At 40.7% G+C, this 24618-nt stretch overlaps 1 protein-coding gene across 1 annotated transcript in view; it reads left to right on the plus strand.

Moving 5' to 3' along the window:
- The window catches only part of DENND1B (DENN domain containing 1B), a gene marked incomplete at its 5' end in the record, with an annotated part of 194116 nt that overhangs the window by 167312 nt on the left and 2186 nt on the right, over positions 1-24618 (plus strand). Inside the window, 3 exons of the mRNA XM_006036702.3 lie at positions 16-126; positions 16101-16177; positions 21778-21994. Coding sequence (XP_006036764.1) covers positions 16-126; positions 16101-16177; positions 21778-21994 — 405 coding nt within the window. The remainder of the gene's footprint in view (positions 1-15; positions 127-16100; positions 16178-21777; positions 21995-24618) is intronic.

A 24618-nucleotide genomic window follows, 5' to 3' on the forward strand; every position in this document is an offset into this window, starting at 1 on the left:
TACTTTATTCTGTAGGAAAGTGATGAAGAACATGGAACTCGCAGTTCAAGTGCAGCACAGTATACTCCAGTCTACACAGTACACAATCAGAAGAGAGGAAGTTTAGAGAAACGAAGACTTGCCCAAGTAAAGCACAAGAATTTTATGCTTTCATTGTCTTGAAATATGGGGGAAATGTTTTTGAGTCACACTGATGTGCTGGTGAAGACATTTACTGATAATTTCTATTATCTATATTCAGGAATATGATGTAAACTTAATAATACTCCTTGCAGAATGTACTGCTTCAGAAGAGAGAATGTGGCTATTCATATGTTGCCCTCCTTGAAGGGAAGACAACAGACATTTTGAGACATTGATTTGATCTCTTAAATCCCATCAAATCAATGAAAACTGAGATTTAAACTTCTAGTCCCATGACTGTTTCCAAAAACTATGCAATTAAAGCTGTATTTTGTTACTTCTTCAAAAGTACTGATAAGAAAATGCATAGGGCAGTTACGTAAGAACTGGGGACATCTAAGGAATGCTTTGTTTGACAGCTAATTCAGCAGCGTGCATCTTTTATGGACTTCCACTAGATAAATAATGTTATTGGCATAAGGCACATTTCCAATAAAAAACAAGCATCACTTTTTAAGAAATGTTCCCCAGGATAAGACGTGACAAAGAATATCTTCCATTTGAAAGTCCATCTAACTCTATCGCAAGTACATAGTTGGTCCAATAAAAGATATCACCCTAAGAAATCCTTGCTCTCCAAAAATTAAGGAGTTCTGATATGCACAACTTGATTCCTATCTTTAACTATCATTTTTATTATGTATGATACAGTGTTGCTCATTAATATATTGTTTAAAAGTCAATTGAATCTTTTAATTCAGATATTGCTTAAGTTGATTATCATGTTGTGATGTACTAGTAAGTCAGCATATCAGGTGGACTTGCTTAATCAAGTCTGCTGGAGCATGGTAATTACAGTGCTCCAGCAGCCTCTCGCATCTTGTGTATCAGTGTCCCCATGCTTCACAATGGTGGCAGAGGCACTTTAACTAAAACTCATTGAGCAAGCTTTAGTTTGAACATTCTCGCCACCATTTTGAAACATGGAGATGGTGATAGATGAGATGCTGAGGCGCTTTAATTAGAGTGGCTCTCGGATCCTCCTCCCCCATCCCTGGAGCATATGTAAAAGTGCCTGGAGGTACTAGATTTAATGCACATTAACTAAAGCGCTTTAATGCACATGTGCCCACTATGTCATCTCCTTTACTTTCTGTTCTTAATTTCTTTAATGGTTCTCATTTTCTGTTGCAGCTCAGCTTAACTCTTTCATTCCTTAATGTTTGAATTCCATTTATTATTGAGCCTTATGCTCATGTGATGCATAGTTGTTTTCTGATTGCTCTTTAGTAGGATTGTACATTTTTATTAATATATACAAATTTCTACTTTCTTTACCACAAATGTTTCCTTCTCAGGTAAGAGATGAGTACCAAAGATCAAAAGACTGTTGTTTTATTTTCAGTATCATGATGTTATAACAGAATTCCAATTTTCTAAACAATTTCCTGTTTTTCAAACAATAATCAAAGGAAAAGTGTTTTGACTCCACTATAAAATAAGTGTTAATTAGTGATATGCTGAATTGAAGGTTGAAAATAAATGTTAATATTGAGCCCATTGGATCCAGTAGTGTAAGAAACTCTGTGGGCACTTCCTTTTTTATGTAGGTCCTACACCATTCCTTGTTTTTAGCTTTCTTTTAAAGACGGAGAGAAAGTCTGAAACTGTGTGCTTTCGGTGTATTTTCATTGCTAGATCAGCAAACACAATTGATCATGCAATATAAATGTCTTGCTGTGATTATGAAGAAAGAATACTCCCAGATATACTTATAATTTTAAAAATGTAATACTACAATTAATATTGGTACCAAACGTATGCAGTTTTTGGCAACCATAACATATATCCTAATAAAAGGTCACATCGCAATTTAATATAAATTCACATACATACATCTATTTGTATATTCAGTTAATTTATCATGTATCTATGCTATTATGTAAGTGCAGCCTAAAGATATATCTGCACATTCAGATGTATTCTTGTGTATTCAAATACTGAACATATGCAGACTTACAGTTTACTGATTTGTTTTATGCTTATTTCTGTCTGCTCTGCCGCTTTAATTGTTTCATCTTATTACTTGACTCAATACCAGTAAATTGTACAAAGGTAGCATTAGCCCATAGTAATGCTGCTGTGTATATGTGCTAGCAGGATTTTTCAGCAGTTACACCTTTTTTGTTCAAGCAGCCATATACAACTAAGGTTTAGTCCGATACAGTTTACTAGACAACTTCTTTATTTCTGAAAGCAACACATGCTGCTTTCGGAGTGATGCAGTGTATCAGAGCAGAACAACTTGAGACTTTTTTTTTTGTCCTGTATAATGCAGGGGAAAACTAACTGTACTGTAGAAAGCATAGGTTTGTTTATCAGACAAGCTCTGTCACTAATGGCCCCATATCTTTGGCCTGCTGAGAGAGCAGCATGTCCTGTGTCCCCCTCCCCCACCCTTCCTTGAATGTCACAAGCACTCAGTGGACAAGGAGCAACAAACTGTAATCGCTTGCCAAGAATTTTGGTCTGGCATAGTTCAAACAATCTAGACTATATGTTCCCAAAACATCGTTATCTCTGTAGTGTCACAACCAGTCCTAACTCTTATAGTTTGCTGCTGCTGTTTTTAAATTTGGCGGTTATTTGAGTCAGCTTGCAAATAACATACTGATCTAATTGCTGTCTTTGAAAGCATGTGTACGCCCACATGCGTGCACACGCACATGCACACGCACCTGCGTGCATGCGAAATCATTACTAAAAGCAAATTAATTGTACTCATTGCTTCACAATAGTTGCTGGACTTCCTCTTCTCTCTCTGCCTCTCTTGATTAATCTTTCTGTCTACAAAAATGCTGCCCATTGCTGTCATATCTGGGTAGTAATTGAATAATTAGAATAATGCTAATGGTTATCTAGTAGCTTATGGGTTTTTTTTAAATATATTCTAAATAGAGGCACCAGCTTGATTAAGTGGAAAATTGACTTACCCGAAGACCTCCAAAAAACCCAGTGTGAGAAAATTTTAAATGTTGTTCTTACCTCAGAAAAACGAAGTCTTTCCCTCCCTCCCAGTATAACCAACCCTTTCACAATAAATCATTTCATAGCAGGGCAACATTAAATTCTTTATGTTACACTTTCTGTTTCATTATTGGCCTATGGATGGAGCTTTCCATTTCCCACTGCTGCTTTCCAAAGAGTAAATTAGAAATATCAAATTACTTATTGATTACTTCAGATAAGTATCTTATGTTTTCTTTTTTAAATAGTATTATAAGGTAGTCTATAACACTAAAGTGTTCTTTATTTCAGAGCTAATTTTACAATTATTTCATTACTAGGATATTTTCTAGAGTAGAATGTAAATCTGCTTTCTACCCCAACAAATAATAGTTTGTATGCTGGTCTGCTAATTAGTACAGTTATTTCCTGTTTTGTTGATGAGGCTTAAATAAATGTCAAGGGTACAACCATGAAGATCTCCCAATTAGGCTTTACGTTTGTAAAACCCAGCCCCTTTGCTTTTGTGTGAAGATGACAGTTCCAACTGCAGCCTCAGCCTAACAGGGCTCAAGGGAAAGGATACTTCTCTGGTTTTATTGAAAACAAGGCCAGTTTGGCCCGGTGAGAATACTGGCACTGGTCACAGTGCAAAGCAGTTTTTAACAATGAATATTTACTAATCTTTACCACTGCTGTCGTGGTTGTTTTAATTTTTTTCAGATCTGCAATAGACGTTTAAAAATTAACAGCAAGTCGGAATGAATTATGATATGTAAAAAGGCTGCTGAAGCTTAATCAGAAGATAAATAATTAAATCCGTTATAATAAATGATAGTGGCTATATTGGCTTCTTGTAATTTGTGTTTGGAAAATCTTTCCCAAAGAAAAGAAAAGAACACACGTAATTCATCTTAGCCTAAAAGAATTGTTCTCTTTCTATAATATACATTTGAGCCCACTCTTGCTTAGGTTAGCTATTCTGGGCTTTTTGTATGTGCGCAAGCTTAACTGTATTGCAAGTCAACATTAACAGATGGATTGCCCTAAGCAAGGGAAAACCACAACAACAAAATATAGTGAAAGTGGAGGATTGAAGCTTTTTTATTGTTAAGCCTTATTAAAACCTTGGCATATACACTGCTGTTAACTCGTTCATGCCTTGAAGTAATAACATATCTCTAATATTATTTACTTTCTAAGTAAATTAGGTGTCTGACATGCTATGTGAATTTTCAGGTAAAACATTTTGAAAGGAACTAATTTAGAACAGGAGACTGCTTCAGCCCCCATTGACTTTATTCTGTCACATATTGGAGAACTTTATTCTTGAATTCCTTTAACTGAGGACAGATTTTTTTTTGTAATACTTATATAAGATACTGTGGAGTCAGTGTTATTGAATCCATTTTAACTTCTGTTCCTTACCTACATCCATGTAGTACAGATTTCTGGGTGTGCAAGTGCATAAATGCAACCATGTTAAGATTGCGCCCCTCCCCCCCACCCGAAAAAGCTGTTTCAAAGATCAAAGGAAGATCAGTTAGTTTTTACGAATATGATCTATGTAGTTTTACCATATAACCATTATCCTGGGTTATGTTATAGTGTATTTAAAATGGAGTATTTCAGGATTTAAACAGTCCTTATGTATTCAGTGGCTTATAAAACACTCTAGCAGATTTGCAGAGTACTGTTTAACAACTATGAGCTCATTTTATAATTAATAAGCTAGCAATGCACCCATGTCTCTAAGGAAATAGACGTAATACTTTTACCTTTAGGCATGCAGTAACTTGTAGCCATAATAAAAAATAGGGCACTTGGATTGTAAGTGTGGATTTACCAGGAATCCCAGTATGTCAACACTACTTTAAATACACATATATCGAAGCAACCACATGAACTCCTTTTCGTGTCTATGCAGGGTCTTAAATATAGTGTTTTAAAGTATTTTATGTGTATACTTCATTATTGAAACGTGTTTACATAACAAGTATAACACGAGACAGTTTAGATGATCCTGTTACCCTGATGTCTCCAAATATGAGAATTAACCACATCAATTCTTTTTTTCTTTTTTTTCTTTTTAAGTATAACATGCATGTAATGCTTACCTACATAGTGCAGTATGTTAAAATGAATTAGAACGCACACAATTCAAGTTACAGTATGCACACTTTGGTTCCTGCTTAACAAATACAGCAAGTCCCAGGCAGGAGAGGTGTTCAGCATTTTCAGGAGAATACTCATTGCCCATACATCAGTACCCCCCAATGGCCAGTAAAAAAAACAACATAATCATTTGCCACAAAGAGTTTCTGGTAGCTCACTGCCCTTCCATCCTGGGAAGATAAGGTGACAGTGGGTCATGGAGAAGGAAAAAAAATCTAGTAACAGAAAGGAAAAGCGGAGAAAGGGAATTGCAGAATAATTGAGACATGGGAATGCTGAATATAAAGCCAGTCAAAGAAGGAAATGCACAAATTCTGCAATGAAGTGCCAGTAGAACATCATAATAGGGTATACAGCATCATAAATCAAATACAAATTAATTAATCACTTCAGTAACATAAAAACTCTGGTTCTGTGTTCTGTTGTGTTTGGCTTCAGATAAAGTGTTTGAAACAGAATAGCCACTGTCAACATGCCTAATGCCCAGTGAAAATCCAGTATGAAGTTTGAGTAACTCTAGTCCCCTTTGAATAAAGTAATGTAGATAAAATACTACAATTGACAGCTGTCATGCACAATAACGATGACTAGATTTTAATGTGTAAATTAACAGCGTGCTTAATTACTAAGCAAATATCTTATAAAATAACTTATTTAGAAGTAAACCTCAGTAAATTGGTAAATTCTGTATTTTGGACAAAAGTGGGTATAATTTGTATACACTGTAGGTAATATTTGTTTCTTTTAATTTGGAGGAAAATATTTTGCCATTGTATGCCAAGCAAGAGATCTTCGTTCTGCAAAATGTTCAGCTTTTCTTTTAATTAAAAGTGAAAAACCTAGACAGCAAAAAATTCAAATTATAGATTACAAGAGTGCCCTCTGGTGGTCCTGATATCTTTCTTGAATGCACTAATCATAAAATAATGGCCAAAGCTGTATGGAGAATCCTGGTTCCTCACATCGAAAGATTTTTTTAGAGACAAAGGAGTACCTATTATCTTAAGAGAATTGTATTAACTAAAAGAGTTTTAGTTTCAGGTTGTGACTCTTACTATTCTGAAGTGTTGTTCTGTCACATAAGTGCTGTTCCTCTGGAGCACACTGCTATCAAATACTGCTTAATTACATTATTCAAACAAAGCAATGCTTTTTGTAGATCTGATTTCTGAACAGTGAAAATCTACTGATTTCCTTATTTTATTGAACAAACCCTTGTTGAGATAAGTGTACTCCTGGCATTCATTATGAAATATAATTAAAGGGGAAATGGCTTGTTTCAAGTATTGATTGAGCAGATTCATGATTTAAAAAAATAAAGGAGCTCTTAAAAATTTTGAAAATACCTTCTCTTTTTTCCCATCTGTTTTTCCTTTAAGATCTTATGTCCACGAAATACAAAAAAAAAATACTTAGAACTAGTTACAGGACTGGTGCAAGTTTCTCTGTGGTAGAAACTTGCTTTTTTTACATGCACATGTGCTATTTTTTTAATATAAGACACCTTCCCCTCATGTTGTTTTGTTTCCCCATTTATAAACCACATTTAAGAACCATCTCTGCCAGCCATCACATTTCCAAAACAAACATGGAAGGGCCAGAAGCTGATCCCCTAACTCTGATGGGCCTTTGTGGCATTTAAATGTGTGTTTGGCCTTTTCAGGGAAAGTTGCCAATATACACTGCCTCACATTTATCCAAATGAGAAACCTAAAAAACAAAAGTGTGGCAGGTGCATTCTTTTGGCATATGCAGTCTATTTTAGTTCTGGAATTAATGAATCGAAAAGCCGTTCTGCTATGAAATAAATAAATAAGTAGAACCGAACTGAAAAAAAACCTACACCTTAGTGTTGCATGCACGAAGGACTCTCCTTTTTAAAATGGTTTAAAGAGAAATGTGCTGTATTGAGTATGGTATTAGAGAATCGGGAGAAGCTCTTTTCTTTGTTAAGTTAATTGAAATAAAAAGGGGTAGACAATATATTGGCAATTTAGTGCTGGCATCTATCTCCTGCTTTTATTTGTTGTATATTCTTCTTTTATCATCCTACCCAAGAACAGCAAATACAGACAGTATTATGGCTCCACCTAGCAGAAGCAAGGGCATCCATTCACCTGTTTCTTTTCTAGCTGGCTATCCTTCCTGACCTAAAAGCACTGATAGCAGCCTGTTGTCTCCAGCTTTAGCTCTCATTGTCTTATTATTCCAACCTTTCTCTCTCACTCCCACTCTGTCTCTTGCCATTCTTGTAACTAAGAGTTAGAGAAAGAAAAGATTCAGTTGAAGTAGAGCAAATTATGGTTGTCAGAAAAAAAAGAGGGAAGAAAGAGCAAAAGGAAATATACCTTCCTGCAGAGGACTCATGACAAATACAATCTACACCTTCAAGAGGAATATTCCTACATGTATGGAACAAATAAATGGATTTTATTCTCTTAAATCTTTTTGTCATGAGCTCAGAGTTGATATGTTTGGGGATCAAGTTTGCTGTTTCCAAGGTGCAAACCCCTTGCAGTAACTTTAATTTTTGTGTGTGTGCGCGCATACCCAGCTTGAGAGCTCCACCCTCAGGTTGGCTTTTCCAGAATCTATAAATCTGAAAGGGACAGAGTTGAAAATGATATAGCCTCACCAACTCCTAATTTTTATCATGAGTCTTGTGGCCTTCAGTGCTTCCTTTAAAATCTCAGCTCTGGGTTGACGTGATTAATTTGGGAATATCAAACTTAACTGTTTTAAAAAGGTTTTCTGTCTCAGGGCTATGGAATAAAGCACAAAAACATGAACTCCACAGAGCAAAAAATGAGAAGGCAGATAGAAAACGCCAGCATATATTACTTTGGTTAAACTTATCATGATTTTCATGTCAAATACATCTCAGGTCCCAAGAAATTGTGAATTCTGAACATTTGGGTTTGAGAGACAGTGCCAAAACTGTGAACCTTTCAGATCTATCTTGGAAGCCTCTTAGTTTTTAGAGCCTTCATGCTTTCCACCTTCCTCACCAATAGGGTTTTATCCTGCATTTACAAAAGAATGTGGCTTCCATAACCGTTATTGCCATTACTAATAGGTATTTTTTTCTGTTCCCTCTGAGAGGAACTTGCATCTAATAACCTTTGTTTCTTACCACAATATCCTAGCCTGCTAAAGCAACAGTGTCTTTCTGCTATGGGGCTTTAGATTCAGACTGCTTGTTTAGAAGATAATTTTCCCATTCTTCTAATATATTTTAGCCCAAATTACAGAGCTATCCCCAACCATAACTCCATTGTAACACTGTTTTTTTCTGGAGATATATATATATATTAATCATTTAATACGTGGCCAGTAAATGAGAATCTGGAAATATATCTCACTTGCTTATGATGTAATTTCCTAGTTGGGCATACAGTGGTGGGCATTTCTACTCTTGCAAGGCTCTTTGATATCAAAGGAAACACCACTTCTTTCCAAGCAGGGAACCTGCTCTGTCAGTTGTGGGTCTGTGATCTTCCATCATCACTATCAATAGGATTTTGACTTTACTGACTGGCACTTCTGGCCCTATATCTGATCTTTTACAGTCCTGAAAGCTTCCAGCAGCTCCAGGTTCTCATACCATGTGACAACCAAATTATTTGAGCCTTTGTGAACAGTAAAGATGTTACCAGAATCCCTCTGTTCCTTTGTATAGCCATACTTCCCATTGCAGAATACAATCTTGACTTTTCTCCTTCAGGTATTTTACCTGTAAGGTAAGGCCATCACAGAGAACAGGCATAGGATGAGTCAAGTAATAACTGTAACAGTAACCATCACTGTCAAATGGAGCTCACACCCTCCAATGTTTTTAGGAATTTGATACTGTCTGGGCTATGTCCTCCAGCCTACTCTTATTTTAGTTCTTGCTAATTTCTAGAAAAAATCTCCAGGTTCATCCTTCAGCTTTGCAAACTATTTACGATCCCAAGGAAGGTAGAGAAATTGATTCTAATTCCAATGCTTCTTTTGTCTCCTTGCACATGGACATAGGTGCCAGCAAGTGGCTCTAGGGTTTCTAACTGCTAATAGAGCCTGTAACCGGGTTGGTGTGCCTGCTGTCTTGAATGCTGTCTTTGCTCCCAGCCGGTCATCTTAACACAGACAGTTCACCAAACAAACACATAAATGAGCAAAGAAAAACCTTTAGCCCTTCTCCAGGCCATAGGAGAGTCCCTTTCACTCTGGCACCTTCCTAGTAGCGAGTTTATCTAGGTTCCAGTCTGCTGCCTTGGCCACAGACTGCTCCTTCTCCCAGCTCACTGCTCTCCTCTCAAGACTTTTAGTTGCTAGAGGGGTACTTCCTGGATAGCTGACTCCCCACAACTGGTTTTCTCAAACATGATTATCTGTCCCCTCTTAAAGAACTGTTTAAATGTGTTTAAACACATGAGCTGTTACAGAGCCACATTTGAATCTTTGAGACACCTATCCCTGCAGTTATAATTAAAGTTCTCTTAAGGTCGTGTTTCCTATTTCTGTCCAGATATACCTCCCCCCGGACCCCTCAAGGAGTAATTACACTCTTTGGGTGTTTATACATGTGCTCCAGGAAGTGTGTGTAGGGGGGAGGCAGGGGAAGCGCTTGAATTAGAGCTCCCAGAGCATCGCTTGTATCAGTGTCCCCACGCTGAAAAATGGCAGTGGGGGCACTTTAAAACTCATCAAATGAGCTTTAGTTAGAGCCCCCCTGCTGCCATTTTTTCAGAGCAGGGATGTTGATGCACATGATGCTGGAATCTGCTGGAGTGTGACAATTATGCTTCAGCAGACTCAATTAATCAAATGTGCTCCAAGGCATTATAGTAACAGTGCATCAGAGCAGCCTCGATGTACGTGTATAGGTGCTCACAGATTCTTTTTCCTAAGTTCTTTGTTTCTTTCATTGACCTCTCCCCATTCTTGGCTTTGTTCTGGTCATGCCCTTATCTCTATTTATTGAAGCTTCTGTTCCTAAGGCTCTGATAATCTTTCTTAACTTACAGTCATAATTTCTCAAATTACCCATTTGTTGGTTGATTATAACAAAAGGCAGAAGGTTACTAAACTATAGGGTTTTGCAGATAGTATCCTCTTAATTAATCCTTTTGACTTAATATCTAGGGAAACCAGCTACATCCAAACTAACCTGGTGCCATTTTTGAGTGAAGCATCATAGTTTTCCGTTGTCAAAGCAGGAGCCATGATTCTGAAATTTAGGAGGTGGCCACTTGTACAATATGTCTGAACTTCATCTAGCATTAGCAGCTGGATCTGACCTTTTCAACTCTCACATACTAGTTCTAAGCTCTATATTAAAATAAAGCACTCTTTTGGTTGGTAAAATGGAAGATGTGTGGTACATTGGAGAAGGGAAAATTTACTTGAGCACAATCTTGTTTGTATTACCTTTGTCTCTTCCTCTCGTCCTTCTCTATCATTCTCTGTACCTTGATGAAATGTAACCTGAAGTTTTTTCTCTCATCTCTTTATCCATTATTTTAGTCTGAAAATTTTGACCTGGAAAGGAAATGGCTAGGTTGCCACTTAGATAGTACGCTTAACTGATAGATGGTCCTTGTTTCTGGCAGGCACAGCAATAATTATGTCTTCAGTTGCACTTGGAGGGTAGGGTGAGAAAAGTAGAAGTAGATTGATAACAAGTAGAAATGCTGGTGACTTCTTTTCTTAGTTAGGTTTTTTATTGTACATTAACCAGATGTAAACTGTACTTCATATATTTTCTATGAAACACAGTAGCTATCTTTCTTATGTTGAAATGGTATGCTTGTTGATATATTGGGTAGTCAGAAAAAGTGAAACTTTAGGTGTGCTGCCGTTTATCAAAGGACTATTTGTTTCTCACTCAGGACAATTAACGGCCATAGCCTTATTAAAGTGCCTGTGTTTGTATTGATCAATAAAAACCTTATTCCCAAAAACTTACATTTCTGAAAGCTGCAGTATTAAATAAAAGCTGACATTTCAAAGATTGACTTTCATGCTCTGTCAAAAATGTAACAATCTAACATTTAAATCCTTACCATTTAGCTCCTTCATTTATCACATTATTGCCACAACAAGTTTATTTAACCACCAAGTTTATTATTAAATGTGTAAGAGAACTTTTTTTCCTTTTGTAGCTTTTCTTATTTTAGTTGGTTGTGTCCATATTTATAGTTATTGTCATAACCTACTCTTTATGGCTTCCCAAATCCCAGCATTTGTTTCAAGCCTATAGACTGCAAACCTCTTGCAGGTGGAGGCTTGCAAGAGGGTATAGTTAAGAAAATTATGACTAATCTTCCATAGTCTTGTTAAAATTATGTAAACATCTTAATCTGCGTTAGAAGAAGTGGAAAAGTGAAGAAAAACAGTATCAGATATTAGTCACCAGGCCACCAATTGCAATATTCCATTGATCTTCCAGGGGTGATTAATGTCATAAGCTATCCAGAGATTGATACTACTGAAGGCTTGGGGCTGGGTTAGTATGGCTCATCCCAAATCAAGATGACAGAACAAGGAGCAATGGGCTCAAACTGCAGCAAGGGAACTTGAGGTTGGATATTAGGAAGAGTTTTCTCATGAGGAAGGTAGTTAAGCAGTGGAACAGGCTACCCAGAGAGGTGGTGGAGTCTCCATCTTTGGAGGTTTTGAAGACCTGGCTAGACCAAGCCTTAGCTGGGATGATCTAGTTGGGGCTGGTCCTGCTTTGAGCAGGGTAATTTAATGGTGATAAACTCCTAAAAGAAGGTTTCAGACTAAATATAAGGAAAAACTTCTGCATGGTTCATGTGACCAGACTCTGGAATAGACTTCCAGCAGGGGTGGTGTGGGCACCTGGCCTAGAGATCTTCAGAAGGAGACTGGACGCACACCTTCCTGGGGTTATTTGACCCCAGCAGTCTTTCCTGCCCAGACCAGGGGGGCTGGACCTGATGATCTCATGAGGTCCTTTCCAGCCCTAAACTTCTGTGAATCTGTGAATTGCAATTGTTTCTCCTTCATACCTTGCATACAAGGCCATTGGACAATTCAGGGAAATGCTTTATGAAGACTGCCACCTATTCACATCTAACCATGCTGAACTCTGTGTTATCTTTTATATTTTATATTTCACAGAGAAAGGAGAATGAAATGGAAGGAAAAAAGTCATTAATCTAAGAGAGCCAAAGATATGTGGGGACATCTAGAGCTTCTTTTTTACTCTACTAAGATGAGAAAAATGCAGAATGCCCAAAATTTACGCATGTACAGATTTTAAACATGGAGAACTTGATATGTAAACCAGATCAATTAGTAGAAGCTAAATAATATGGTAATTGTAAGAAGTTTGTTGATTCCCATATAGAAACAGAGATGGTATGAAAGCAGTCTATTAAGACTTTATAAAGTTTTTGTGCAGCAAGAAAGGAGTGTTACAATACGGTTTCTTGTAGTAATAAATTTAAATGGTCTGGTTGTTATTAAAGCACTAATCAGGAAGGAAACAGAAGTCTGTCCTTTTTTTCATAAAACAGTATGAAAAAACTGTGCACACTTCAAAATGCAGAAAAGACAGAAATTAAAAGCTTAAATAACTGCAAACAGCAGGGTACGTCAGTAATGGAAGGCTTTCTTAAATGACTTTGACAGTTTTTGCAGGTGCACGTACTATGTCACTTCATCTGGTAGAGCTTTGAAAAAGATTTACAGTTCTCCTTTTGGAATTTATTAAGAGTTTCTTTTTTTCTTTTTCCTTCTTTGCAATGTAGTCTGGACATACCTCTCCCTCATAGTCATTTTTATTACAACTACTAGAGGAGAGTCACATCTATTTAAAAACATATGTTGCTTTTTGTCTCAATGGCTAGCTGATGAAGCTGTAAACTCCAGTGAATGTGGCTGTTTACCTCAGGATATACTCCTATTTTAGGTTTCTTTCTTTTCAAATCTTTTATCAAGATCTAGAATCAAAAGATTTCTATGTAAACCTGTAATGGGCAACAAAAAAGGAAATATGTAGACAGCAAGAAATTTCTTATTATTTTTCTTGGCTTCATGCTGGTATGCTCAATCATACTCTGCTGCCCTATATTATGCTATTTCTACTTGTGTCCACTGACATACAAACATAATACTTTCAATAGACTGCTCAAAGGAGCCGAGACATGGGTAACTATTAAGCTCGATGACATTTGCCAATTCTAACTAGTTTATATAGTTCCTGTTTCCCAAAGGCATACTTCTTTGCTGCTATATTTGCTCTTTAAAACTTTTTTATTGTTTCCAGAAGACAGTTATTGCAATCTCATGGAACTTTATTCTGGCAGGAAAGTGTGTGGGCCGGCTCCCGATCTCGGGGGCGAGCCAGGCCCGTCTTTGTGCACACAGGCTGTGGCCAGCAGCCCTGTCACGCAGGGCCGGAGAAAACCGCGGCGCGGTATGGTACGCTTGAGCTAGAATCAGTCACGTAATGGTTGATTGAAAAGATTATTTACTTACACCCAAGGTGGTCGTGGTGTAGGCTGGTCAGCTTTTCAGGCACAGCTCCGCTTGAGTTCTCGGTGGAGGACTCTAATAGACTCAGTTCCTGACCCCGGAGCAGCTTAGGCTCCGTGGGTTCAACAATTCTCGTTCACGGAGCAGCTGAATCTCCGTGGGTTACACTCAGTTCCCAGGTCCCCCGGAGCTGTTAAGACTCCGTGGGTTCGACAGTTGGGTCCATAGGATAGGGATACGTCTGGACTGCGATCGGCGACAGGGAGAGGCTAGAGGTTATATGCCCTGGAGTTGTTAAGGCTCCAGGGGTTCGGTAAATAGGTCCTCCGGAGTTGTTGAAGCTCCGTGGGTTCGACAAATTAAACCTCTGTTGCCCTCTTAAGGAAAAAGCTGCGTTCGAGAGGATCAGCAGCACTTAGAGATCCTCACGCTCCTTTCCCGAACTCCACGTGCTTTCTCTCTCTCCGACTTGGGCGGAAACTACCCAAGCCTTTTGTACGGCTAGCAAGCCAAGGTGGGAAAAGCTCCTGCACGCGGGTTCTTAATTGCAACAGAACGCTCCACCGTGCAAAAGAGCTGCAATTTAGCGGGAACACAATTTAGCGATGCTGAAGCACACACAAACAAGAAAATCACAACTTTGGGTTGTGACAGAAAGTACTTTAATTGTCCCAACTCTGAAAAGCGCTTGGACAGGTGGTAGCCACAGAAAAAGATATGTTCCAAAAGACATTGTCAATGGATCACTGACTATTACAATTAGTCTGAGAAGTCAACAGTTCATTATTACATTTGATATTGACTCTGTATTGCAGTCTGTCCCTCACTTTGATATTAGTTACACTCTAAGGTTTAGTATGGATTCGTTGCCTGATTTCAACTTAGCTGACCATACTCTCTCTCTCATTCTTATCAGTGGACATTTGCTTTTAGACATTAAGTATCATATGTTTCCTTTTTGTAGCAAGACAATGCAGAAAAGACTAAGAACTTTGGGAAAGGATTGCAACAATTATTGGCATAAATTAAATACCTGTTGATAGTAATTTTTGAAGGGGAAACTAGCACAAACCTGCTGTGGGTATACCCAGAGATACTCATGGAGGAATAAAAAACAGAAGCTTTTTGTTGGGGTATAGGAAGAGCATACTTTGTATGTGACATTATCTGTAGGAGGCACACTGAAATCTTCAATGAGCTTTCCAGGAACCTTGTAGTGTCAATATTAAGGCCATATTTTCCCACCATTAAGCCCTTCTGGAAGACTTAGACATTCAGGGACTTTGGTTTTGTTTTTGTTTTTTGCCATAAGGAGGTATAGATGTTGGGCAGAAGTACTTTATAGTAGTGTATAAAGTTTTTAAAAAAATAAGCTGACATCATGCATTTTAGATTTGCACCTATTTCATCTGCATGATGTCCTTAGACCATAGTCAAGTTTCTGAAGTTTAAAGAACTTTTGTTTTCTTTTGTGTGGAATGGTGTTCTTCATAGATTATACGGTTTCTAATGTTATGTCCTCATAACAGGAAGCAGAAATGCATAGAGTTTTGAGGTGGATTTAATAGCAGGCTACTACATTTTGCTGTGTTCATGTCAGCAAAACGTTTGGCTTAAAGCTTTGGTTAAGGTAATTGTGACGTGTTCAAGTGCAGTAAAACATTTCAGTGAAAGTCTGCACATGCTAAATAAGGGCTTACCTATACAGGGAACATAGTGTGCATTAAGCTAAGGTGTGAATTTACAGAGCGCTAGCTACTTCACACTAACTCTCCATAGGGATACTTAAAGTGCACTAAAATGCAAGGTTGCTTTAAAAATGGAATGAACTGCATTGCACAAAGGCACTCTCAGTGTACGTGAAATGTTCCCCGTTAGGTAATTAACACAGGGAGTTAGCAAGGAGTACCTAATTCACTGAAATTTCACCCTTGGTGTACTACATATTAACTTCCCCATGTAGACCGGTTTTTAGGTGCATTCAGAAATTCTTGGTTTGTTTAATATTCCAGACTTTTCTCCATCTGTCTTTACCTGGTGTTAATCAATGTTTTGGGTGAATGTTAAGTTCTTGGGCCATAAAGAAGAACAATTTGCCTTGTTCATTCTTTCATTGGTGGTTGTTGAATTCTTCACGTTATCCCATCAGAATCTCTACAATGACTATTCAGTATATCACATTCCTCACCAAAAGTTTAATCTTGGTGAGTGGTCAGAGTCTTTATTGAAATCATTGAGTCAGACTGAAAATGAGCAGCAATGGAAAAAACAAAAAACAAAGACACAAATATTATTTTTTTATTCTCCAGACCCGTTTCAACTCACGCTTTGGTAATCATGACTTCACCTTGGATGAAGATGATGATGAAATAGACAGAAGAAGCAAGTGAGCTCCCTATCTACCTATTTTTGTTTGTTTGTGCGTGTCATGGCATGGCATGGAGTCCCCAGGGATGGCTGTGATGACACTCGGGCTCCATGACCATGCCTGTTCACCCTGTGGATGCCTTCTAAGCTCGCCTGCCATGTCTCATTGGTTTATATAATAATAAATTGGGAGGTTGCCCATGAGACAGTCCTCTTGAACCCCACTAGATCCTGTTGATCTTGGATCCCTTGCCAGGTCTCACTCAAAGTCAGCGATTCTCGAGATACCCTAAGCCTTATGGGCTAGACACATGGCTCCAAAACCGACACTTTACCACGCCCCATGCCTCACAGATTGAACTTGAATGTTGTTCCTTTCTGATGAGGCCACAGTCTAGCTTGGACTCCTGTCGTCACTGGGCCCTTGGCCCCAGTTGCCATGCCCTCTTGGGGTCCCTTCACCCCCTGTATCCGCGGTGCCCTCACTGGGGTCTCTCAACCCCCTGTAGTGGCATCCTCTGGCACTGGGCTTGCTGCGGCCCTGTTGTTGTGCCCTCACTGGCACTGGGCTCGCTTCAGCCCTAATGAGACCTCCTCCTTCCCAAATAACCTCATCCCGGTCCACTGGATTCAAATAACAATGTAAATACAAGCCCCTGGGCTATAACATAACAACAACAATAACATTGGAGGTCACACCTTGCCCCTTTAAGGAGGCAAGCTTCTCCCTCAACAGTGTGTGCCTCCTAGCCCCAGATACTTTAGGAGCACTTAGAGCCTATTAGTCTTACCAGCAGCAGAATAGGCAATCAAGCATCTTGGAGTAGCGTTTCTGCAAAAGCTCCTTCCCCCTGGCTGCTGCTAGAGACCTAATCCCAAGCAATTTCCTTCCGGTCAGCTGACCAGGTGCAGGTGCCAGCTAATACCCTGATTAGTCTGCTACCAAGGAAACCTGAAGCTGTGGAGCCCTACCAAGCTCTCAGGGCTCCCTAGCTAAGCTGCTTCTGCTCTTGAAGGAGCAGGCACACCGTAGTACCCTGAGACAGTGCGCACATGCAGGTGTGTGGTGGGCAGGAAAGGAGAGAGCAGCATCTATCCAGCAAATGAAAATGTAAATGAGCTGAATTCATTTGTTTCAACGTTTTTCTATTTAGGCTCCCAGAATTACTCTCAACTTGAAAGAAAATCTTAAATACTCTATAATAATATAGAAATAAAAAACCTCCACTTGATACCAGGGAAATTATTGTTATTATTTATTTGTATTGTTATAGCTCCTAGGAGCCTCACTGGTGGATCAGGATCCTACTGAGTTGGCCACTGTACAAACAAGACAAAGAAGCAACCCCTGGCCCTAGTGTTTGCAATCTAACACAAAAGATAAAAGTGGGATACAGGTAGATAGCCAGAGAAGTAATAGGAAATAATTGGCCTGTCTCCACAATGATGGGGGTGTAGGTTGTAGCCGTGTTGGTCTAAGGACAAGGGCAGACAAGGTTCTTTGGGTAACTCTGATGTCTTTTATTAGACCAACTTAAATAGTTGGGGGGGGAAAAAATTTAAGCAAGCTTTCAGGTTTAAAAACCCTTTGTCAGGCTGAGGAAGTTTCTGCAGTCGGTGTGTGCTCTTCTTGGATGGAATGAAAAGTAAAGAAGCCAGAGGCTGGTCTGGTATGCATACAAGACAGGTAGTCAGTGAAGATGTAAACTGAGGAGTCAGTGGGTGAGAGACAGGCTGGGTAGGGGGGGAGAGAAGGAGGATGAATAGTGGAGAGGTACCTGGGGACCCCTTCATCCCCCTTCTCTCCCCCCCCCCCCCCAGCCTGTCTCTCACCCACTGACTCAGTTTACATCCTCACTGACTACCTATTTTGTATGCATACCAGCCCAGCCTCTGGCTTCTTTACTTTTTATTCCATCCAGGAAGAGCGCACATCGACTGCAGAAACTTCCTTAGCCTGACAAAGGGTTTTTAAACCCGAAAGCTTGCTTAAATTTTTTTTTCCTCCCACTATTTAAATTGGTCTAATAAAAGATATCAGATTCACCCAAAGAACATTGTCCACAGTGATGGGGAATCTAATGGCAGCCTTCAACTACCTGAAGGGTAGCTCCAAAGAGGATGGAGCTAGACTGTTCTCAGTGGTGGCAGAAAGAGGAGCAGTGGTATCAAGTAGTAGCAGGGGAAGTTTAGGTTAGATCAGGAGTCAGCAAAGTATAGCCCATCGGCTGATTGGATCTGGCCCACAGGGGGGCGCCTGCCAGTTGATTTAATCCATCCCACGGCTGCCCCCACGACGCTTCACATGGGGACAAGCCCAGCCTGGGGCAGCCCACGCCCACTGGCCCAGCTGCAGCCACCTGGGTGCTGCTTCTCTCCATGGGTGATTGAGTGGGTGGAATGCAGGTGGGAACTGGAGCCAGAGCCCCACACACTGGGACAGGAGCCGCCCAGCTGAAGCTCCCAGCTGCCTTCCACCCGCCTGGCCACCTGTACTGGGAAAGCAGAGTAAATGGAAGGTAGCTGGGAGCTGGAGCCAGAGCCCTTTGTGCTGGGGCAGAAGCCACTTGGCTGAAACTTCCTCCCAGCCAGGAGCAGCGGAGCAAGAGAAGCCACTGCTGGAGGCAAGGGGAACAAATCAGTGCCCAGGCAGTTGCAACCGCACCAGGAGCAGCCCCACCAGAAACTGTACATGCTGGCCAGGGCTGGAGCATGATGGGAGCAGCCAGGGCTTAGCCCCATGCAGAGTGCCATGGAGGCAGCCATGGACCACACCATGTAGGTGAGCTCTGCTGCATGTGTCCCCTATCCCCTCCTCCATCCCCTCGGCCCTGGCTGGGAAGAGGGTGGATAATCACCTATCTGAGAAAATTTAAGAATAGCAAAGCCTCCATCTGTGCCAGGGGGGTTGGACTGTATATGACCCTTGAGGCTCCTTCCCAACCGTATGATTCTCTGAGACATATCTAAAAGCGAATTGTGTGTCTGTGTCATCAGTGATTGCAGATGAAATTATCCAGACACAAAGTGTACCAGAACAAGTGGAGGGGACCACAGTTGGAGTCCTGTGAAACTTCACAAAAGGTGGAAGTGGAATGAATCACTCTAAAGGGAGCACTAAAGGAATGATTAAAAGGAGGGATCAGAACCAGGAGTAGAGAGCCCAGGGAGGACAAGATTTCAAAAAGAAAAGAGCTTTGTTGATTATGTCAAAAATAGCTGATTGATCAAAGAGGATGAAGATGGACTACTGCTCCTAGGTTTGTCTGTGAAGAGGTTACTTGAAATGTTGGCGATAGTAACTTCTGGTGATAGTAGTTTGAGTAGAATGGAAAGAGAAGAAGAGGACAGATGGAACTAGAAGAAAAAACTCCAGACAGTGATTTTAGATGGTTGAGCTTGTAGGTGATAAGGAAAAGGGCAATGACATAGTAGCTAGGTGTCAACAGTGGTCATTTTTAAGATGGGATATGATTAAAGCATATTTCTGTTGTGAGGAGAAAAAGCCAGAGGATAGCGAAACATTAAAAAGCGTAAGAAAGGAGCTGAGAATGGATGTGAGGGATTTCAGAAGATGGGTTGCGGGGGCTCACTGAGGAAAATGACATGAGAAGAGGAGCACAGAGAAGACATTTTTGCATTTGTGATGTGAGAGGGAGAAGAGGCTGAAGGGAAGGGGAGGCCGACTTAGGGGAGACAAAAGGTCATGCTCTTTTCTGTTTTTATTTTTTCTTGAAAGAAATCAGCAACATTCTATATAGAAAAAGCAGTAAAGGCAGAGGAAAAAAAAAGTTTGAGGAAGAGTCAAATGTAGTAAAATTATGACCAGGCTGACTTTTGCCGTTACACTTCTATTCTCTCCGTACGTTCTGCCATCTTCTTGGGTAAATAAATCTACTTTTCCAACTAAACTGAATCCCATACTCATGATCAGGGATCTTGGTTTTTTCAAAAATCCCAAACTTTCTAATTTAAAAAAGTAACCCAAATTCCACGTTTTTCCGTGATTAAAATGAAATACCACTATATCTATCTATCTATCTATCTAAAAAATGAAACTCCACTATTATAATTCTGTGTGTGTGTGTGTGTGTGTGTGTGTGTGTGTGTGTGTATATATATGTAGATAGATCTTTATATTTATCTATATAGATAGATAGATCTGTCTATCTATCTATAGATATATAATAGTGGTGTTTCATTTTAATCATGAAAAATGTGGATTTTAGGTTACTTTTTAAATCCTGGTTTTCTATGATAAAAATACCAAATTTTCTGACTAATATCTATCTATCTATCTATCTATCTAATCATGGGAAAATGTGGATTTTTGAATTACTTTTTTAATTCCTGGTTTTCTCTGATTAAAAAAAATCCCAGATTCTCCGATTTAAAAAATAACCCAAAATCCACATTGTTCCATGATTAAAATGAAATGCCATATAGATAAAAATAGATGCCTCTATAGATGTATATATCTATCTATACATATATGGTGTTTCGTTTTAATCATGGAAAAATGTGGATTTTGGGTTATTTTTTAAATCAGAAAATTTGGGATTTTTAATATATCTAAATGGATAGATAGATAGGTTTAAGCAAATCTATCACACCTCTTAGCAGCATATTTCTTATGTATAGTGGTGTTTCATTTTAACTGAGAATTTTTTTAACAGAAAAAACCAGGATCCCTGATCATGAGTATGGGATTCAGTTTAGTTGGAAAAATAGATTTGTTTACCCAAGAAGATGACAGAATGTAGGGAGAGAATGAGGTATAATGGCAAAAGTCAGCCTGGTCGTAAGATTTCTGGCATGCCACAGCGTAAGTCAAAGACCTAAAGAAGCATGTGTTAAGAGAGGGACCAGTCTGGTAATTGACAAGATAAAGTTAGCATGGCAGGGAGTGGCAAAAGGACTGAAAGTTGAAAAGAGGGTCAACAATATCATATCAATGGAAGAGAGGGGTAGAGAGCAAATGAGAACTCATCAAAGCTGAGGATTTGCAAGACATGGAAAGACTGATAGGGCATATGGGAGAGCTGATGGTCAATTCCAAAAAAGACCAGACAGTGGTCACAGAATGAGAACTCAGCAAAGAAGGGGAAAAAAAGAAAGGAAAGAGAGTATACTCAGTGAAAATTAAACTCAATCAATTACCCTTTTGGTGAGCAGGAGAATTGAACCAAGGCTGCAAATCAACTGAAGAGATAAGGTCAAGGAAATATGCTGAGAGGTGAAATAATTCATCATCACGGACACTGAAATACCCAGGATAAGAGTGGGATTGTAAAGAAAAAAGAAGAGAGACAAAATCAGAAAGGAAAACTTAACTGGGAGGAATTGTTTTTTTATCAGTGCTGATAATATATGAACCAATGTATTGGTTCACCTCTACCTGCCACCCTTTACTGTGCCAGGGAATAACTGGGACATATAGATGTCTAACTGCATGCTCTTCTTTACAACTGTATGTTCTTCTTTATAAGTGAAATTGTGGATTCAAAAGTCGAAGTGAAATCTTTAATTTCAAATGGCCTGTGAATGTGTAGTCCTTATTTATTTTCAGAAGCGTCTATAATAAAACATTTTAACTGATGGAAACGTTTATGTCTTCAGGTTGTCATCTGAAGATAGCGAGGAAACTTCCACTTGTTTATATGATAGTGATGATTCTGATGAAACGGGAGAAACCTCTCATCACCCGGGAGAAATGGACTTGCTCGGAGAGATTCTGGACACTCTGAGCACACACAGCTCAGATCGAGGAAAGCTCTCAGGAGCAAAGAGCCTGGATTTCTTTAAATCAATGGATGATATTGATTACAAGACTACGGTTAGTCTTCCACCTTTATGCAAAGAACAACTTGGTTATATTCAAAGTACTGCACTTGTGAAAGATACATTTACAACCAATATCTAGCAGAGTAGTTTACGTGATTGCAAATATGCCTTACTGCTGCCCTCACTCCTATCAAGCTTATGTTAGTAGCCGTGGTGTGGATTTCCACCATCTGAGGACTTACTTAAAGCTATACCTGGCTTTTGAACAAATGGTTTGTTATTATCAGGGATCCAGGTTTTCCATTTGCTGTGGAAAAACATGAATTTTCTCCCTTATAGGAGAAAATCATGGGAAACCGTGCGTTTCCCCTTGCAGGCTTACAGAGTTTCAGCCTGTAAGGGGCTGCTTGGGGCTGTGGGGAACAGGACACAGGGGCCGCCATGTGTATGTGCATGTGCAGCCAGGCAGTGTGGTGGAGAGTTGCTGCTGCAGCTCCTTCCAGATAAGTCTGTGGAGGCAGTGGGGTCAAGGAGCATAGGCAATGCATCAGAGGGGTGGGGAATCACAGGTGACAGCATCGGTGATGCATCAAGGTGTGGAGAAGCACCAGGTGATGCATCAGGGGGTGAAGGAGAGACATTCCCCCCTAGATTTCTGCACCCCCAGCAGAGCATGAGGCTGCAGCCGGACTGGACCAGCTCCAGGCAGGAGCTACCTCTGTGGCCCAGCAGGTGGGACCCAGTGCAAGAGGGAGCACTGCACTGCCATGGCCACCAAAGTGAGGCTCCCCCTGCTCATCCAGTAGCAGCAGGGGGCATGCCACCACCAGTGCCCTGCTGCTGCACCTTACCTTGATAGCCATGGCAGTGCAGTGCTCTGTCCTGCGCTGGGTCCTGTCTATTGGCCCATGGAGGTGGCTCCTGCCCGGAGCTGATCTGGCCATGCTGCAGTCCTGTGCACCGCTGTGGGCACAGAAATCTGGGGAGACCAAGTGTCCCCCATCCCCCCATGCTTCACCTGTGCTCACACACCCCCTTCCCCACACACCCACCTGTTCCCCACACACTGGGAGGCTGGGAACAGGAGTTGGGTCAGGAGTGAGGGGCACCAACAGGACTGTGGGGGCTGTGACTTGGGAGTGAGGGGCCATGGCGTGGGCAGGGGGAGGGCACCAGCAAATTAGGGCTGCTCAGTGCCACAAAGAGCAAGAGATACAGCTGCAGCCTGACACATCCTGGTGAGGGAAGGAAGCAGGGGGAGCACTGATTTTCCATGATAAAAAACCCCCAATCAAACACCAAAATATATGGGTCTTTAGAATTTATATTATTATAATGATCAAAGTACTGGTAGGCTTCCAAATTGCTTTAAAATTGTAAATAAAATATTGTGTTCAGCTGATACGTGTGTGTGTGTGTGTGTGAGTAGTGGCATTTCATTTTAATCATGGGAAAAGGTTGTGTGTGTGTGTGTGTGCGCGCATGCGTGTGTGCACCCCAGGGCACCCCAGGTGTCAAGAGTCTGGGAAATATATATATGTATACACATCTCTTTAGGTATCTAGGAATACACACACACACACACACACACACACACACACACACACACACACACACACACACTCATAATACCTTTTGGCCCTGCAGGTTGGGTCCAATCCATAGCCTTGGTCCTACTGCATGGGCAGGCACAGCCAGGGCCCAATCCTATCAGGCAGGGCCAGGGCCCAGTCCCGCTACACCAGGGGTGAGCAATTATTTCAGCTGGAGGGCCACTTAATGAGTTTTGGTGAGGTATTGAGGGCTACAGGGATTGCCCTGCTCCCTGGTTGCCATTATGGGACTAGAAGTCCCGCCCCTGACCTTTGCCACTGGAAGTGCCTCCTCTCAAAGTCAATCTAAACTAAAAAAAAAATCTAACATCTATTATAACTTTTTTTTATTTAATTTTTAAAAATATTTTTGTCCTGATTTTATGTATGTTTGTGTAGAGTATTGAGTGACAATTGCATAATAGCTCAAAATACAGTCTCACTCTTGTATATTGCATGGGGGGTAAGAAGGTGTATGGGGAGGTGTAGTTGGGGAATGGGCGTGTGTGGCGTGTGGGTGGGGTGTGTGGTGGAGGGGTGTGGGTGTGGGGTATATGGTTGGGTGGGAGTGTCTGGGAGGTATGGTGGGGTGGGGGTGGGAGTGTGTATGGGGGCTGTGGGAGAGTGTGGGTGTGTTTGGGGTTATGGTGGCGGGTAGGATGGTATAGTGTGTGTAGGAGGGTGTTGGGAAGACGGGGGTGGGAAGGTCCCTGGAGTGAGGGAGTGTCTGGATTTGCATGTGGTGGCAGCGAATGGGGCCAGCCTTGCCCAGCCCCATAGCGTATAGCTCCCGTACTCCCACCCCAGTCCCTGGCCACATATGGTGGCAGCAAGCAGTGCCAGCCCCACCTGACCCCATAGGATGCAGCTCCTGCAGCATGCGGGCCCAGCCTGGTCCCATAGCATGCGGTTCCCCATGCTCCCAGCCCCCTTTTCCCCCAATGGGAGTACTTGGTCCCAGCCCAGTGGGGCCCTTGCCTGAATTCCCATTCATGCAGGCAGGGAGGACAGGAAACAGCCACAGGGTGACCAGGCAAAAGCCTCTGCCAGGCAGAGGCTTCTTTTCTCTAACGCCCCCCTGCCT

This window comes from Alligator sinensis, unplaced genomic scaffold (genome assembly GCF_000455745.1).
Source record: "Alligator sinensis unplaced genomic scaffold, ASM45574v1 scaffold1621_1, whole genome shotgun sequence".
Classification (NCBI taxonomy): Eukaryota; Metazoa; Chordata; order Crocodylia; family Alligatoridae; genus Alligator; species Alligator sinensis.